This window comes from Microtus pennsylvanicus, chromosome 1, assembly GCF_037038515.1.
Source record: "Microtus pennsylvanicus isolate mMicPen1 chromosome 1, mMicPen1.hap1, whole genome shotgun sequence".
NCBI classification, from domain to species: Eukaryota; Metazoa; Chordata; class Mammalia; order Rodentia; family Cricetidae; genus Microtus; species Microtus pennsylvanicus.
In genome coordinates, this window is record NC_134579.1 from 149,316,307 (window position 1) to 149,331,245 (window position 14,939).

The 14,939-nt window shown below is 46.7% G+C and overlaps 1 protein-coding gene and 1 pseudogene across 2 annotated transcripts; one reads left to right on the forward strand and one right to left on the reverse strand.

Annotated features, from left to right (window-relative positions):
• Positions 1–1,309: 1,309 nt before the first annotated feature.
• Positions 1,310–5,420, reverse strand: LOC142860736 (52 kDa repressor of the inhibitor of the protein kinase-like; annotated as a pseudogene).
• A 1,168-nt stretch (positions 5,421–6,588) lies between these two features.
• Positions 6,589–13,354, forward strand: LOC142860743 (uncharacterized). 2 transcript variants are annotated; one of them, XR_012912389.1, is made up of 6 exons: positions 6,589–6,879; positions 8,531–8,569; positions 9,878–10,004; positions 11,153–11,251; positions 11,759–12,858; positions 13,067–13,354. XR_012912389.1 is itself a non-coding variant. In XM_075992402.1 (5 exons), exons 1-5 carry the CDS (start codon positions 6,808–6,810, stop codon positions 12,664–12,666), a joined length of 1,245 nt encoding a protein of 414 aa, XP_075848517.1. In that variant the 5' UTR covers positions 6,589–6,807; the 3' UTR covers positions 12,667–13,354. The 2 variants fall into 2 exon arrangements, 1 of the variants encoding a protein (XP_075848517.1); XM_075992402.1 differs by having other exon boundaries at positions 11,759–13,354.
• Positions 13,355–14,939: the final 1,585 nt, after the last annotated feature.

Sequence of the window (14,939 nt, forward strand, 5' to 3'; positions counted from 1 at the left end):
CGAACTCACAAAACCAGCAAATTCCAAAAAGATATAGGGAAAGAAATGGACAAACAATCCATTCAAACATAAACAATGAGCAAAATTACCAGAATCAACAAATAGCCCCCTGAAATAACCCATCTACTAATTGTCTGCATTCTCTAGTCACAAGACAAAGACCAACTGTGCGGGTTCACAACAGGGTCTGACTGATCTTGTCTACAATAAATAAATCACTGGCAAAGAGACTGAAAATAAAAGATGTAAGACAATATACAAAGCACACGGAAGGCAAACACTATCCATAGGCAGTTAAACTTTCATCTGGTAAATTATCTTACCTAAGATCGGATTAGATAAAACATGCTACAACATATTAATATGAGCACAAACTTGTTAATAACTTGGAGCAATAAATATATGCACTGCTTAGGGTGTGTATAAATAAACATTTTGGGCATGGACAGATAAATATGTACAGATACATTCATTGTGGTTCACTTAAATACCTCATTGTCATCAAAAGACCTGACCCTTAGATAAAAAAAAATAATTCAAAACAAAAGTAAAGAATTAGATTGCAAGAGATCTTCAGACTATTGCAAATGGGCTGGAAAGGTGAGGGTGGCCCACAGACAGATATGTAGGCAAAACACCTATACACATTAAAATTTAAAAAAGAATATTTCAGGGAGCTGGAGAGATGGCGCAGAGGTAAAGAACACTGATGCTCTGCCAGAGTTCAATTCCCAGCGGCCACATGGTGGTTCACAGCCATCTGTAATGAGATCTGGCGCCCTCTTCCAGAGTGCAGGCAAACATGCACACAGACCACTGCATGCGTAATAAATAAGTCTTTTTAAAAAGTATATTTCAAACAACAACTTAAAGATAAATCCTCAGCATCCCATTGAGCATATTCTAACATAGACCATATTTTAGGCTATAAATTGTATCATTTGTTTGTTTGGTCATTTTCGTTTGTTTGGTTTGTTTTGGTTTTTCAAGACAGGGTTTCTTGATGTAACAGTCCTGCCTGACCAGTAACTCACTTTGTAGACCAGGCTGGCCTCAGACTCACAGAGGTCCACCTGCCTCTGTCTCCCAAGTACTGTGATTAAAGGTGTGCGCCACCACTGCTGGCTGTAAATGATATATATATTTTTTTTTGGAAATTTAAACAAAATTCACATTTTATTTAGATTGAAACAAACTGTACGAAATTGATTTTACTCGCTAAAAATAACAGTAATATTTTCTTTATTTTTTTAGATAAACCACAAAACATTTATTTTACTAGGTTTTGCTTATAAATCAAGACACGGGGGTAGACATAATCTCATAAGACAAGAAAACAGACAAGTTGGTTGCTTGTATGGGTGGCCTTTGCCTGTCTTCCCCGTGAAGCAGAAGTGAATTTACCTGTGAAAAGGGCTATGGAAATGTGGGCTCAACAAAGGGATGTAAACAGCAACAACCAAATGGGTTGACAGTGCCTGGCTCTGCCATCACTTGTTCCGCTGAGGTCCTTCCATTCCGAACAAACTACGCTGAAACCTGCTTGCTGACCTCATAGACTCCTTTTGTAATTCCTGCGACTGATCATCGCACAACTGGATTCTGTTGCTTTTCTTCCTTTCTTTTCTGCTCTTGCAGTCCTGAGGCATGCGCTTGCATGTGCTCAGCAAGTGCTCCACTGAGCTATCCCTCGGCCCTTGTTCTTTTTTGAGACAGGCTCACTATGCAGCCCAGGCTGGCCTAAAACTTTTAATCCTCATGCCTCTGCCTTCCAAATGCTGCTAATACAATTTTAAATATCTATAACCCCTACAGGTCAAACGTCAGTGGAGCACTTCATCATAACACATTATAAAATGTATCTCACAAAATTCCCTTTTCAAAGACCTGATAACGCAACACGTGACAACTAAATCCACAATAATTTTGACATTCCCAATGCCAACTCCTAGAACAGACAGGTACGGAAAGCATGAGAGTTCAAACAGGGGCCAATACGTGGACTACCAACAGCTAGTGACGCATTCAACTGGAGGTCCCTCAGCAAGGATTGCAGTGGTTAACTGACCTACTATACCTAAGGCTTTTCTTCCAACAGCAACACAAAAACAACAGTCATTTTAGAAATCTTTTTAGGCATTCAATGGTTTCTGAATTATTTGTAGGAAGCTCTAGTTTATTTGTATAGAGTTTTATATATGTGTCCACCATTAAATCCAGATCATGTTTTATATCAAAATTTATGTTAAGCAAAGCCAGATTACTTGACTTCTGGTCTTTCAAAGTGTTCTGCAGATACGCCCTGAGATGCCTTCATCCATTTTCATAGCGCTCATTCTCAACTTTCACCACAGGGAAAATACACAGGACCTTCAGCCAGGCATACACATTGGGGAAAAACGAGATGTCAGGAAGATGGAGGGCTTCGTAGACAGTGCACGGGAGCTCGATATCTTTGCCTCAATGTTTCCACTTGATTCTCCACCAGTGCAGCTCGGCTGAGAGCATGTCATGATTGGGCAGGTCACTGTACACATCAGCGTGGTGCTCCTCTGATGTGTTGAATTTGAGCTGCCCCATCACCGAGGTTACCAGGACCAGGCATTTCAGAGCTTTGAGGGGCTGCCCAGAAAATATATCTTTCAGATCCTGAATAATGTGCTCCACTCTTGGAACACTGCAGGTGTCTTTATAGTAACTCTCAGAGGTAAGCTGAGATTCCAGGTTACCTTGCCGGGCCCTCAAGAATTTCCCTGGGAGTTTCATTTGAATGTCAAGTTTGGTTGCTAAATTTGAGTCTTCCTTAAACCAAAACTCATGCTAAATTTCAATGTTCTCCATCACCTCCTTAAGTGAATGCAGTTCTGCAGTCAGGCTACTGGCTGCAAAGAAGACATCCAAGGTTTGTGCCTGGGGATTCTTCCCACAGGCTCTTGTAAAAGATAACACGTTTTTAAGAACAACAACGGTAACAATGAAATCAAAATCTGTCACTGCACTACAGAGTTACAAATGCTCGTCCCGCTATACAGTTCTTCCTCCTAATATTTGTGTCGCGGTTTATACCATCTAAACATAGAACAAGTGCTTGCCGATCCACTAAGTTGTCAAAGGCACCGTGCCTGCCTGTCCACTAGAGATGGCAGATCTCCTTCAGTTCTTCACCTCGCTCTTCACTGTTGGAAAAGAACAGAGATCACACTGCCAAGTTCTCAGAGCAGCTCTGGCGACCAGTGGAAAAAAGAACAGACTTCCTGGATCGTCCCTAAAGCCACAGACACCCAGATCCCAGGGACAGACTTTGCCAGCCACGTCTATAAGGCACAGGAAGAGCTGAGGGTGTAGACAGCCTGTGGGTGTTTTTCTAAAAGTCTGGAAGCAACAACTTTCATTTTGGGAGAAAATCCACTGGACACAATGTAGGCCTGACCACGGCAATACTCCACATTCAATCCCCACTTCTCAGTTATTGTAGTGTGAAATTTCACAGCCAAAATCTCTGCATCAGCTTCACATGGCAGGAAGCCCACAAACTCCTCCCTCAGCACGGGCAGGTGCTCTTCTCCTGCTGTGTAATGACAGAAAAGAAGGCCGAGTCTCACTTCCCTGAGTGTCTCCTCCCGAACGCGGCCCTCGCAATTCTCCAGCATCTATCTCTGCTGAGCTTCAGAGCAGAAGAGCGTGTTCACCGCTGTGGTCTCAAATCGCTTCCGCAGGACCTCTGCTCCAGAATTGATCCGGTACTCCAGTAAGGTCTGAAAATTGTCTGGAGCAAGGAGGACTTCTGGGATCTCATCAGCCTCGCGCCCGTCCACGGAATGTTCTGCTTTCCCATGAGAGTCAGAATCTCATGCAACGACTTGAGGTACTCTTTGTGTTCCTCCTCTTCGGGGATTAGAGGTAACATGCTTCCTCCATCCTGCTGGTTCCCCGCTTCGGCACTGGGGTTCTGAGCACTGCTGTTGTTTCCTGTTCTTGTTCAGAGGTTTCCTCAATTTTTTTCTGTTTTAGTGTCCTGATTTCATCTTCACTCAACTCTTTTATTCGTTTTCTGTGTCTGCTGTGTGGATTGTTGAAATGACTGGTGAGATCGAATTGCATTATCTCGAAGATAAGGACTCGTTCTACAGATCACAGAGGTCTCAATGTCGATAATGCTTATTTCGCTGATTGGGTATTTTGTCTTCTGAGTCTGCTCTCCTACAATTTTCAACCCACTTCTGGCATCTGGCCGTGTCCGGAGGGAACCTGAAGAAGACCAGGTCGAAACTGCAGTTGGGGGCAGCTCAGCAGCCCAGCTTGGTCACCCAGTCCCGCCCTCCCCTCTCCGCCTCTTCTGGGCAGCATGCCGCCTGCTGGGCCTGTAAATGATATCTTAATAAATACGACAGAGTCAAAATCATTACTTATATCTACTCAGATCACAGTGAAATAAAAATAAATGTCAATAGCAAAAGAAAAAAACAGAAAAATGCAAAGCAAATGCATTTGTACACTGCTCCTGAGTGACCAGTGGGTCAATGAAGAAATGAGAAGGAAAATATAAAAATTCTTAAAATCAAACGGAAATGAAAATACCACTTACTGCAGGATGATGTAGGCTCAAGATTTTATCTCCAGCACTTGGGAGAAAGGCAGGCAGACCTCTGAATTTGAGGTCAGCCTGCTGATCAACAAAGTCTTCTAGGACAGCCAGAGAACATAGAGAAGAAGGAATATAGAGAAACCCTGCTGAAAATTTTTTTAAAAAAGGGAATAAAGAAAAAAAAAGAAAAAGGAACATACAAGACACTTGTTCTAATAATAGACACATAATAACACAATAGATGCCGTTCTAAAGGAGGGCTGTTAGGAATAAGAGCTGTATTACTTTCCTCATTGATATGACTGGGGGCATGTACAGGGACTTTTCTATCCAAGGCTTAGAATCAGTCACGCCACGGCAGCGTAGATTTCAGACCTGTCTAGGTGTCAGAGGATAAGACCCTTCTCCTCTCCCACCTTCCTGCTTTTTTTTTTTTTTTTTTTTTTGGTTTTCTTTTAGAGAGAGGGTCTGTTGTATAGCGTTTCTTTCTTTTTGAAAGCCGTCTGCCTCTGCCACCACCGCCGGCTTGTGTAGCACTGACAGTCCTGGGACTCGCTCAGGTTAGTCTTGAACTCAGATTCACCTGCCTCTGCCTCCCACATGCTGAAATTAAAAATGTACACCGCTGTGTATGGCTAACCTTCCAGCGTTCCTGCGCAGTCTCCTCTGGGTAATGTAGGTCACAGCGTGCACCACGGAGACCCGGACAGTTGTAGAAGAGGAACGCGGAGAAGCCCTGTGCAAGAAATTAGCCGAACTCCTGCGGACACAGTTGCGGTTACAGAAGCGCCAGTGTTCCGGTTTCCCCGAGCAGCTGCCCCGCAAATCTCTGCTTCTGAAGCGCATCCTCAGGGTCACAGCAAGGTGGCTTCCAAAGCTGAATTCCGTTGTCCATCCCCAAATTTCCCTTCGCACAATTGAAAAGTTATTCCTGACGACTCCATTCTAGTGTGTAAAAATGAGAAGTATTGCTGGGCATGGTGTCGCATGCCTTTAATCCCAGCACTTAGGAGGCAGAGTTCGAAGCAGGCTAGCCTGGTCTACAGAGAGAGTTACAGGACAGCCAAGGCTGTTATACAGAGAAACCCTGTCTCAATAAAACAAAACAAACAAAAACTGTGGGGGTAGGGTGGGGGAGAAGCTTCTGAATCTAGAGATCCTTGATCTGGACTGGAGAGGTGGCTCCGCCGTTAAGAGCACCAGCTGCACTAGCAGAGGTCCCGCCCAGGGACCGCACAGTGGCTCACAACCGTCTGTAATGAGGTCTGATGCCCTCCTCTGGTTTGCAGTCATACATGCAGGCTGTATACTGTACACCTAATAAGTAGATTTGAGGGGGGCATTGAGATAGGGTTTCTCTGGCTGGTCCTGGAACTAACTCTGTAGACCAGGCTGGCCTCGAACTCACTAAGATCCACCTGTCTCTTCCTCCCAAGTGCTGGGATTAAAAGCGTGAACCACCAACGCCCGGTCATAAGTAGATCATTTTTAAGAAAGGAAAAAGAGGGAAATCCTTGATTTCAGTATGTTTTGTCCTCTTCCATGGTCACTTTCCTGTATTTAGTGGCAAGGACCTGGCAAGTACCATTTCACACAGGCAAAAGTCTCACATAGAAAAGTCAACATTGCCCCGTTTCATGCATTTCTGAACAGTAAGCAAAACAACAAGGTCTCACTATGTAACCCTGCCTTGACTGGAACACTCTATGACGGGCTGGCTTCTAAAACCCAGAGCCCTACCTGTCTCTGCCTGCAGTTTAGGAGAGTTCCAGCAAGCTTAGCCTTGTAGCTCATCCCCTACTATTTCTAGCACACACACAACTCACCTCAGGTAGAAAATATTGGCTCATCTATAATTAAAATATTCTCCACAGCAGTCCCATGAAGTCCTGGGAAACTGCTCATGGGCAGTCATGTCCAAAACTGACATTTAATCCTATTTGTACTACATTGCCCAGAAAACATTGCAAGAAGCTCGACCAATGAAAATCGGTAGATCAGTGACGACAAGAACCGTTGGGCGGGACTTTGGGCTGTACGTGAAGGAGATTCTTTGTAACTTCCTGGACCCGTCAGTATGGTTCACTGAGAACTGGTTTCATCTGCTTTGCCCATGATAAGAAAACCGGAGCCTTAGAAGCATTAGTCCTTCGTCACAGAGCCGGATCTGAGGTTTATGACGACACCTGTGACCCGATCCGGGCTTGAAGTAGGAATAAGCCATGTCCCAGGGCCCCACCATTCTGTGGAGCCCTATGGTGATCGTGGAGGCTGCGGGTGGAGCCCTGCCCCAGGTGAGTGCCTCGGGATCGCCCGCCTACCTACAGCTTTGAGATCTGGGTCAGGAGCCAACAGGACAGGCCCCGTGTTCCCGACTGTAGGACACTGATGGACGAGATCATGGTTTTGACATCTAAGTGCTAGAGAGAGATCCCTTCTGACTCTCCGTCTGGTAGACCGTACATCCAAAGACTTGCAGGCCCACGTGAGCTCAAAGACAGAAGCCCTGGAGTGACCCCTGCTGGCATTAGATGGGGCTGGGGGGGTAGGGCAGTTGCAGAGGTGCTGGTGACCACGGAAGATCTGAACAGAGAAGAGACTTGATCTATTCAGAATTTTTCAAACTCCCCAGGGAATATTGGGCATGGATAAGGTGATGTGGATGGAGACAGAGAACTTTGAAACTTTGGGTATATCCTGTGGACTGATGCAGGAATTGGGGGTGTAGACCATAGAGGTGGGGAGAGGCTTCAGATATCTGATAGATTTTTTTTTAATTTTTTTTTCCTTCTGAGACAGTAATACTGGCAGTCCTGGAACTCGCTATGTAGAACGGGCTGGATTAAAGGCATGGCCTCCTGCCCCGGGCCTCTCTGATAGACATTAAAGAAGTACTTTCTCTTCCTTTCCTTTAAATTTTTTCGTGTATGAAAGCACTCACCATTTGAGTAAAGTCTATTGTGTACACTCACTGTTCTCCCCTTTGAACTCACTATGTGACTGACTGGCCAGTGTAGCCCATGCTGCCCTCAGACTCCCAGAGATCTGCTTTCCTCCGCCTCCCATGTGGTGCACCCCTATGCCTGCCTAATACCGTATGCCCCACCCCCAACACACACACAGGCTTTCTCTGCTGGATAAAAGGCATGGGCCACCACCACCTGGCTCCTAAATTCTCAATTAAATGTAGGTAGATCCAACCATATAGTCTGAAATAACCGTTTCAGTGTTTGTGAAACTCTTTGACACAAGTGTTAGTCGTGTGCCCAGGAAAAGCCTGCAGTGAGTACTTGACGCGTAGGACTGAGTTTGATACAACGATTTTCCTTTAGAGCTAGGACTGTGGTGGTGTGGGTGAAATGGCACTCAAAGGCTCATGTATCTGAATGCTTAGTCACCAGGGAGTGGCACTATTTGAGAAAGACTGAGGAGGTGTAGCCTAGTTGGAAGACGTGTGTAGCTGGGAAAATATGCCAATGTCATTCTCTCTCCCTCCCTCCCTCCCTCCCTCCCTCCCTCCCTCCCTCCCTCTCTCTCTCTCTCTCTCTCTCTCTCTCTCTCTCTCTCTCTCTCTCTCTGTCACTCTCTGCTTGCTGCTTCTATATCAGGATGTAAAGCTCTCAGCTACTGCCTGTCTGCTTCCCACCCTGATAATGATGGACTAACCCTATAGAACTATAAGGAAGCCCCACTTCAATGCTCTTGTAACATTTCCCTAGGTCGTGGTGTCTTGTCGGTAATTAAGACAAGCTGCCATGCCATTCTTATCCCCAGAGAATAATGAGATCGACTCCTTGTCCAAGGTCACCCAGTGAGGGACACTATTAAGGGATGGAGCCCATAAGGCAGTTGGGTGAACCCGCCTGCAGGTGTTTGAGGGGACTCGGATGAACCTTTGGGATACCAACACCCTCGTTCTTTACTCACAGTCTTGTTCATCCACAGGTTTCCCATTATTCATTGAAACCCGCCAACCAGGAAGAGGTAAGTGGAGGGTGCCCGGGAATCACAGCCCTGAGTGTTCACAGAAGAGACCTCTGTGAGGACTGGAGAGATGGCTCAAAGGTTAAGAGCATTGCCTGCTCTTCCAAAGGTCCTGAGTTCAATTCCCAGCAACCATATGGTGGCTTACAACCATCTGTAATGGGGTCTGGTGCCCTCTTCTGGCCTGCAGGCATACATGGAAAGAATGCTCTATACATAATAAATATAAAAAAAAAGAGAGGGACACCTCTGTGATTGTGGTGTCCTGGGATTCTCTCTATCCTTGCGTTGGATTTCCTGGCAGGTACTCAGAATGTAAGGCCCCCATGTCCACAGCAGGGAATACAGGGCTGGGCTTCTATTTATGGCAACCATGGCTTAAGTTTCAGAGGTCGTAAAGCTCCAGTGATGAGCATCAGAGGATGCCTGGAAGTGAGATGGCGGGGAATGCTGAGAGCCCTCAGGTGTGCCTGAGGGCTGCTGGGTTTAGTGGGAGGTAGGGGTTGGGAGCACAGTGGCCGAGGGCTGGGCTTGCATCCTGCGATGGAAATGCAAGTTCAGTGTGCAGACTGATGTGTGTGCTGTGGAGTAGGCATAGGTGGTTTCCTGGCCTTCCTGCATGGGACAGAGTGGGCAACAGCGACCCAAATGGGGTCTGTGTGAGGCAGATGGTTGGGAGGAGCACATGTGAATTCTCTGGTAGAAAGGAGGGACTTTCCCTGGCATCCTTCAAGCTTGGATTGACTCCAGCTGTGGTGGTTTCGATGCACATGTCCTACCTCCCATAGGCTCATAGACTTGAGTACTTGGGCCCCATTGGTGGAACAGTTTGCGGAGGATTATGAGGTGTGCCCCTGCTGGAGGAGATGTGTCACTGTGGGCTTGTAGGTTTCAAAAGGCCATGCCATGCCATTCCCAGTTAACTCTCCCTGCCTGGTACCTGTGGTTCAGGATATGAGGTCTCAGCTGCTGCTGCAGTGCCATGCATGGCTGCTGCCATGAGGGTCATGGATTCACTCTCTGAATTGTAAGTCCCCAAGAAGCTCTTTGTTCTGTAAGTGCCTTGGTCATGGTGTCTCTTCACAGTGATAGAAAAGTAACTAAGACACCATCTATCCACCTGCCTGTTCTTGCTGAGTGCTGCACAGAGTGGTCAGTGGGACCCTGAGGACAGACTGATGATGTCACAGCTTCAGAGCCTGGCACCCTCTGAGATAGGAGGCCAAGTGGGAGTGACCGTCTTGAGGATGGCGAGAGTCTCTGACAAGGTGGCTTCATAGTAAACTCAACTTTTCCCGGTTGTGACAGGGCTGTGTGTCCTTTGAGGATGTGGCTGTGTACTTCTCCTGGGAGGAATGGAAGCTGCTTGATGACTCCCAAAGGCTCCTGTACCGGACTGTGATGACAGAGATCTTCGAACTTGTTTCCTCACTGAGTAAGCCCCCCATCCTGTTAAAGCATATCTGTATGGGCTTGGCTTTTTTTCTTCTACAGAGAGATGTATCCTTCTCAAAGCTAGCCTGTGAAGTCTCAATCTTTCCTCCCACTGTCCTGTAGTGGAAAATACAGGTTATAGACTCAGGCTTGTTACATAATACCTTTTCTCTCTTAAGAAGAGTAAAGGCGGGCTGGAGAGATGGCTCTGTGGTTAAGAGCATTGCCTGCTCTTCCAAAGGTCCTGAGTTCAATTACCGGCAACCACGTGGTAGCTCACAACCATCTGTAATGAAGTCTGGTGCCCTCGTCTGGCCTGCAGATATACACACAGTCAGAATATTGTATACATAATAAATATTTTTTTAAAAAAAGAAGAGTAAAGGCAAACAGGAATCATGATCAGTTTGAGGTGACAATATTTGTCTGTGTGATAAGTTACGGAAGGGCTCCTGGTACTCACTGTATTAACCAAGCTGGCTGGAACTCAGAGAGATCCTCCTGCCTCTGCCTTCCAAGTGCTGGGATTAATGCTTTGTGCCACTAGGGGGTTGGGAGTCTCAACAGTGATCAGTCTTGTAAATACATGGCATCTCCTTGACCCAGATACTTCTCTCTCCTAGGTGGCATGCTGTTGACCATTTTTTCTGTCCCACCAAGTCCCACATCCATTTAGTCCCAAATAAACACACAGAGGCCGCATTAATTATAAACTGATTGGCCCATTAGCTCAGGCTTCTTAACTCTTATAACTTATATCAGCCCATAATTTTTTCTGTGTTAGCCACGTTGCTTGGTACCTTTTCAGCAAGGCAGTCACATCTTGCTTCCTCTGGGTGGAACTGCAGACTGAATCTTTCCTCTTCCCAGAATTCCCATCTGGTCACCCTGCCTATACTTCCTGCCTGGCTACTGGCCAGTCAGCGTTTTATAAAAATGTAGTTGACAGGGTACAAACCATTGTCCCACAGCGGCATGCCTGTGTCTGCAGGTCGCAGGAGTTGTGGAACTGATGGGCTCATTGTTTTTCTTGCAAGATACTCTTATAAGGATTGTTCTCATTAGGTGTCTTTACTTTGGATTATTATGGGTTGGAGGATCAGTCAGTCCTTGTATGGAACACTCACTTCTTCTATCATTTAACTTTAGGACTTGAACTTTCTGGGATCAAGGACATAACTAAGGTCGAGTCTTGTGGTGATCTCTCCGTGCCTGCATTGAGATTCACGACCCCATGTTTGTGGACAGGTACTTGGAGGGTAGAGATTGCAGATGCATGCACCTATTATTTCTGAACCAGGACTGTCACCACCCCGCCCCCCACATATCAGTCTCTCATGTTTTGCCCGTTGCTTGCACACTGTGAAACTCAGGCTCTCCTTGATGGTGGTAGGGTGCATCATACCTAGGCAGTCCTGAATGCAGGACTTCAGTTGCCATGTTTTAGGGGCCTGGACAGCCTTCCCTACTGTGTCCTGCATCTTCAGCAGCTGCGGCTTGTGGAAAGCTATTGCGGAGGTCGGTGTTGAGGTTCATAGCGCTTCTCCCCGTGGTTCACTCCATGCTGTGTTCTTGCTGTCCCTAAGGTCCCTGGGTCCTGTGATATTGACAAATGCAGCGTGGCCGTGGGTCCCTGCCACCCTGAAGTAGCCCCCTTGTTCCGTAAGAAATCTCAGAACACTGTTAGTCATACGTGTCTGTCTGTCTGTCACTCGACAGTCTCCATGCCGTTCATCAGTGTTTCTCTGTGTTCAGGTTGTTGGATCAAAGTGGAGAGTGAAGCGTCCCCCTTTGAGCAGAGTCTGTCTGCGGAAGGAGACCTTAGTGCCTCCGTGCTCCAACAGCAAGTGCTGAGCTGTGCTGAGACGCCCTTGCTAAGTGCAGACAACGCCATGATCATCCAGACTTCCTCAGGTCTTCTCACGCATCAGGTGACTTCCAGTGTTGGGGAGACACCCAAGAGCACTGAGAGTGGAGAGGCCATTCACCCCGAGAAGAAGAACTGCAAATGCAGTTACTGTGGCAAAGTCTTTACTAGTATCTCTCACCTTAATCGGCACTGGAAGATACACACTGGAGAAAAGCCTTTCCAGTGCAGCGAGTGTGGGAAATCCTTCAGCCAGAAAGCCTTTCTCATCAAGCACTTCAGAATGCACACGGGGGAGAAGCCGTATAGGTGCAGCGAGTGTGGCAAAGCCTTCAAGCACAATATCTCCCTCATCTCCCATCAGGGACTGCACACGGGAGAAATGCCTTTCAAGTGCAACGAGTGTGGGAAGTCATACAGGAGCCGAGAAGGCCTTAAAGTTCATTATCGGTTTCACACTGGGGAAATGCCTTTTGAGTGCAGCGAGTGTGGGAAGTCGTACAGGAGCAGGGAAGGCCTGTTGAATCATTTCTACAGTCACACTGCAGAAAAGCCTTTCAGCTGCAGCGAATGTGGGGAGGATTTCACCCAGAACTCCGACCTCATTGAACATCTTACAGTCCACGGCAAACCCTTCAAGTGCAACGAGTGTGGGAGAGTCTTTAATTCAAGTTACAATTTCGTCAGACACATGAAAGTTCACATTGTAGCCAAGCAGTATGCGTGCAGGGAGTGTGACAAAGTGTACTGCAGTAGCTCTAGCCTGTATAAGCACCGCAAGATTCACACTCGATAAATAGCTATGGAGGGCCCCGGGGTAAGAAGTCCCTTACCTGAAATCTCCGCGGAACACAAGTGACGGATGCTTCAGAGCACATGGCGGCACCGTTCACACACCTCCAACCCGTTAAAGCGGCGAGGTCACTGGGCTAGGATGTGTCATGAACCCATGGATTCAGGGATCCGTGTTTGAGGCCTCTGATTAGAAGTTTTCTGGAAGGGCTGGAGAGATGGCTCAGAGGTTGGGAGCATTGCCTGCTCTTCCAACGGTCCTGGGTTCGGTTCCCAGCAACCACATGGTGGCTCACAACCATCTGTAATGAGGTTTGGTGCCCTCTTCTGGCCTGCAGGCAACACACAGACAGAACATCGTATACATAATAAATAAATATTAAAAAAAAAAAAAAAAAAAAAAGAAGTTTTCTGGAAATACCGTGACCCTACGTAGGTTTCTGAGTGCAGAGATTGTAGGGAACAACGTCGGCCACTGGCGGAACTTCAGGTCCCAAACCTGACCTTCAGTGAGAAGTTCTGAGAGGGCTCCTGCGGACTCAGTGTGGTTGGGGTAGGGGCAGTGACCTTGGATCTGAAATGAAACTCAACTTCTCCTTTTACTGAGTGTTACAGTGCCCTGAATAAATGCTTGTCTTTCCTGCTCTGTAGTCTTTCAGGACTGCTTAGTTTCAGGAGAGTTATCGTTGTTGCTATTGCTGTTAGATTCATTTTGTTTTTGGATGAGTGTTTGGTTGCATCTATGTATGCACACTACATGTGTGTCTGGTTCTGACAAAAGTCAGAGGAGAGCACATTCTCCCCGAGGAACTAGAGGTACAGATGGTTGTGGATCACAGTGGCAATGCTAGGAAACCAACCCCTTGTCCCCCGAAAGAGCACCCACTGAGCTGTCTCCAGCTCTGATTCTCACACTAGTTTTGATGGAGAGCAGCTCCATGGTGTCCCTCATGATCTCATGTTGAAGTGTAGCTCAAATGCTTTCATTTCTGTGTGTGCCTGTCTATGTGTGTGTGTGGTACCCGAGGAAGTCATTGATCCCCTGGATCTGGAATTACATATGGCTGTGAGCTGTGTGTGTGCTGGGAGTGGAGCCTAGGTCTTCTGCAGGAGCTCTTTTTTTCCAAGACAGGGTTTCTCTGTGTAACAGTCCTGGCTGTTCTGGAACTCACTTTGTAGACCAGACTGGCCCACACTCACTGATAGCCTCCTGCCTCTGCCTCCCACGTGCTGGGATTAAAGACGTGCACATATGTAGTTTTTTGAGGTATGTCTTCAAATTCTGTGCTTTCTTGGTTTTCTGTGTGTGTACATGAGTGTATAACCCAGCACAGTGCTATAGTATTGTTTTAAATTTTTATGTGCATGCGTGTGAGGGTTCTTTCTTGTCTATATTTTGGGGGACAGGATCTCACTTTATAGCCCTGACTAGCCTGGAACTCCATGTAGACTAGCTTGGCTCTGAGCGGACAGAAATATGCCTCTTGAATGCTGGGGTTAAGGTGAGTGCCACCACACTTGGCTTTGTTTTGACATGTCTTACTATTTCTAAGAACAAGTATCAAAGTCCATTTCCCTCTGCGTCCTTTAGTGTCTTATGACAGACCTGTGTGCCTGTCTGGCCTCAGGCTCTCAAGTCTCACAACCACTGGGATTGTTATATGCACTAACACGCGTTGATCCCACTGGGTAAGAGTTAGGTGTTTTTAATGCAGTTTTTGAGTCAAATTTGAAGCAAGCCTTACTTTCTCTGCCACTTAAAGAATTAAAAGGCAGGAAAAATCTCCCGTTCTACAGACAGCAGCAGGAAAAGTCTTAAACATGCAGACGTGAACAGACAGCATCAGCCAGTCAAGAAAGGGATGAGGAAACACATACAGCAAGCACCTGGGGCATGGGGCACTCTGGAAGTCGAAGCCCAGCCTCTCCTTGAGGGCTGTTTTTCTCTTTCCTTTTTCAAGTCTTTGAAGGGTCTTCTAATCCCGCGGGGGCAAGAATAAGGCTACTCCCACAATTTTTGAGCTGAATTTGGCCAGGTCCGTACCTGGGATTCCCAGCATGTGGCACCAAAATACGTTAGTCAGAGGCGTATAAAGGTAAAACCCCTACCTTCAACCAGTCGGGGCAAGCATACATCCTGACATACTTCCTGCTTATGTACCTCCCATGCGGTGTAATCAAACACGTCCTGCGCAGTTGGGGCAACCAGCCTTGTTTACAGGAGTGAAAACATGAGCAACAACCCCCAGCATTCCAGGAAGTTATCGGTCCTTGGGC

Excerpts from the sequence above, each read along its gene's own strand:
- LOC142860743 (XM_075992402.1), top strand. The coding sequence starts at position 6,808 with ATGTCCCAGGGCCCCACCATTCTGTGGAGCCCTATGGTGATCGTGGAG. Across the intron at positions 6,880-8,530 it reads CGGGTGGAGCCCTGCCCCAG|GTTTCCCATTATTCATTGAA; the intron begins GTGAGTGCCTCG and ends GTTCATCCACAG. Across the intron at positions 8,570-9,877 it reads AACCCGCCAACCAGGAAGAG|GGCTGTGTGTCCTTTGAGGA; the intron begins GTAAGTGGAGGG and ends CGGTTGTGACAG.